The sequence below is a fragment of the Acanthamoeba castellanii genome, assembly GCF_000313135.1.
Source record: "Acanthamoeba castellanii str. Neff unplaced genomic scaffold scf7180000084589, whole genome shotgun sequence".
NCBI lineage: Eukaryota > Discosea > Longamoebia > Acanthamoebidae > Acanthamoeba > Acanthamoeba castellanii.
Genome location: NW_004457549.1, coordinates 7,056 through 8,614, shown reverse-complemented (window position 1 = coordinate 8,614; position 1,559 = coordinate 7,056). Strand labels below are relative to the sequence as shown.

Here is a 1,559-nt window from a genome sequence, read left to right as displayed (position 1 = left end):
GGTGCAACGACCCGACGCGCCCTGTGGCGGCCTGATCGCCACCCTGCCCCCTCCACCAGCGACGACAGCGATTGCAGCATCACCAGTAGCAACAGCAACAGCAACAACAACAGCGACGAAGAAGAAGAGGAGGAGGTGAAGGCCACGCTTATCGGCGGTAGCGGCGATGTGCCCTTCGAGTGCAGGACCACCGCTTGACGTCCCACCCGCAAAGAAAAAGCAGTGAACAACATTGTTCAATATAATATCATTATTATTCATGATTATCAACAAAACAGACGAGATACACAGGAGTGGGCGGGCGTTTGTTGCATTCAGGGTCCGTCCAGCGATCGACGGCTGATGAAGGCACGCCAGGACAGGAACCTGCACCAAGACCGCAAGACAAGAGGACTCGATGGGCAAGGGACCACCGCGTAACCTGCGGCCCGAGACCGTAGATTTCGGAAGGTCGCAAAAGAAATCGTTGAGAAATCACGGTAGAAAAAAATTTGTCGACAGATATTAGGAGTTTTGTTTCGGTCGAACAGACAACGGGAGACAGGTGAGGAGAGTTGACAGAGAAGCGTATGTCCACCACGCGGCGCGAGAAGCTCGGCGGCGAACAGGGACAACGCGCCAAAACAGAGGCGGGCCAGGTCCGCGGGCTTGGCTGGTACCATGGTGCGATGGTCCCCTATACTACCCACCACATCGGCGCCTCGCTTCCATCGCACAGAGCGTAGTATGAGGGCCGCCACACTCGGTGGAATGTGAACAAGGCTCCCCATGGAATGCAGGGTCTGTTCCATACATTCCATGGTTATGCGCACTTAATGTTGGTGGAGGATGTGAACTATACAAGGGACGCATGGCAACGAGGCCGTATACCCCGGTGGGGCTGTACTACCGGCTCGCTTCCCCCGCTATCGAGGCTCCCCTCCACTCCGAACGCGCAGCCCGAGGTCTGGTATAAAAGGCCAGCCCGGCCAACCTAATCCTCACTTGTCTTCTCTTCACCACACACTCAGGCAGCTTCTGTTGAACACCCTCAACAGAACTACTACTCGAAGAAGAAGTACAAAGTCCAAGCGCTCTCCATCTACCCCTCCCCCTCCTTCAACCATCCACCTTCATCATCATGAACACCAAGTACTTGATCCCGCTGGCCTGCCTCATGCTCTCGCTCGCCGTCTTGAGCGCGGCCATCAGCCCTCGCTTCAATGAGCGCGCCTACGATCTTCTCCAGGACAGCGCCACCAACCGCCAGTACTTCAACAACTGGGCTAGGTACCACTCCCCTCCCCCTGCCCCAATGGGCCTTCGCTTTTTTGGCTTCGTTCTTTTTGGCTTCGTTCTTTTTCTTGACTCCGTCGGCTGACATTACCGTCGCATTACCCTCAGGTACCACGGACGCAGCTATGCGAGCCATGAGTTCGCCTTCAGGTACGACACGTGGCGCGACAACTATGCCTACGTCGAGCACTTCAACGCCAACGCCAATGCCAGCTTCACCCTCGCCATCAACGACCTCGGTGACATGACCGAGGACGAGATCGGCCGCGTCTACACGGGACTCG

At 56.5% G+C, this 1,559-nt stretch overlaps 2 protein-coding genes across 2 annotated transcripts in view; both read left to right on the top strand.

Annotated features, from left to right (window-relative positions):
• The window catches only part of ACA1_049760 (phosphate regulon sensor kinase PhoR), a gene marked incomplete at both ends in the record, with an annotated part of 1,589 nt that extends 1,391 nt beyond the window's left edge, over positions 1 to 198 (top strand). The window contains one exon of the mRNA XM_004341916.1: positions 60 to 198. Coding sequence (XP_004341964.1) covers positions 60 to 198 — 139 coding nt within the window. The remainder of the gene's footprint in view (positions 1 to 59) is intronic.
• Positions 199 to 1,120: 922 nt separating this feature from the next.
• On the top strand, positions 1,121 to 1,543 carry ACA1_049750 (cysteine proteinase; the record flags this gene model as incomplete). Its single annotated transcript, XM_004341915.1, has 2 exons — positions 1,121 to 1,269; positions 1,399 to 1,543. Coding segments are annotated over 2 exons (294 nt in total), but the record flags the coding sequence as incomplete, so codon positions are not given.
• Between the last annotated feature and the right edge of the window lie 16 nt (positions 1,544 to 1,559).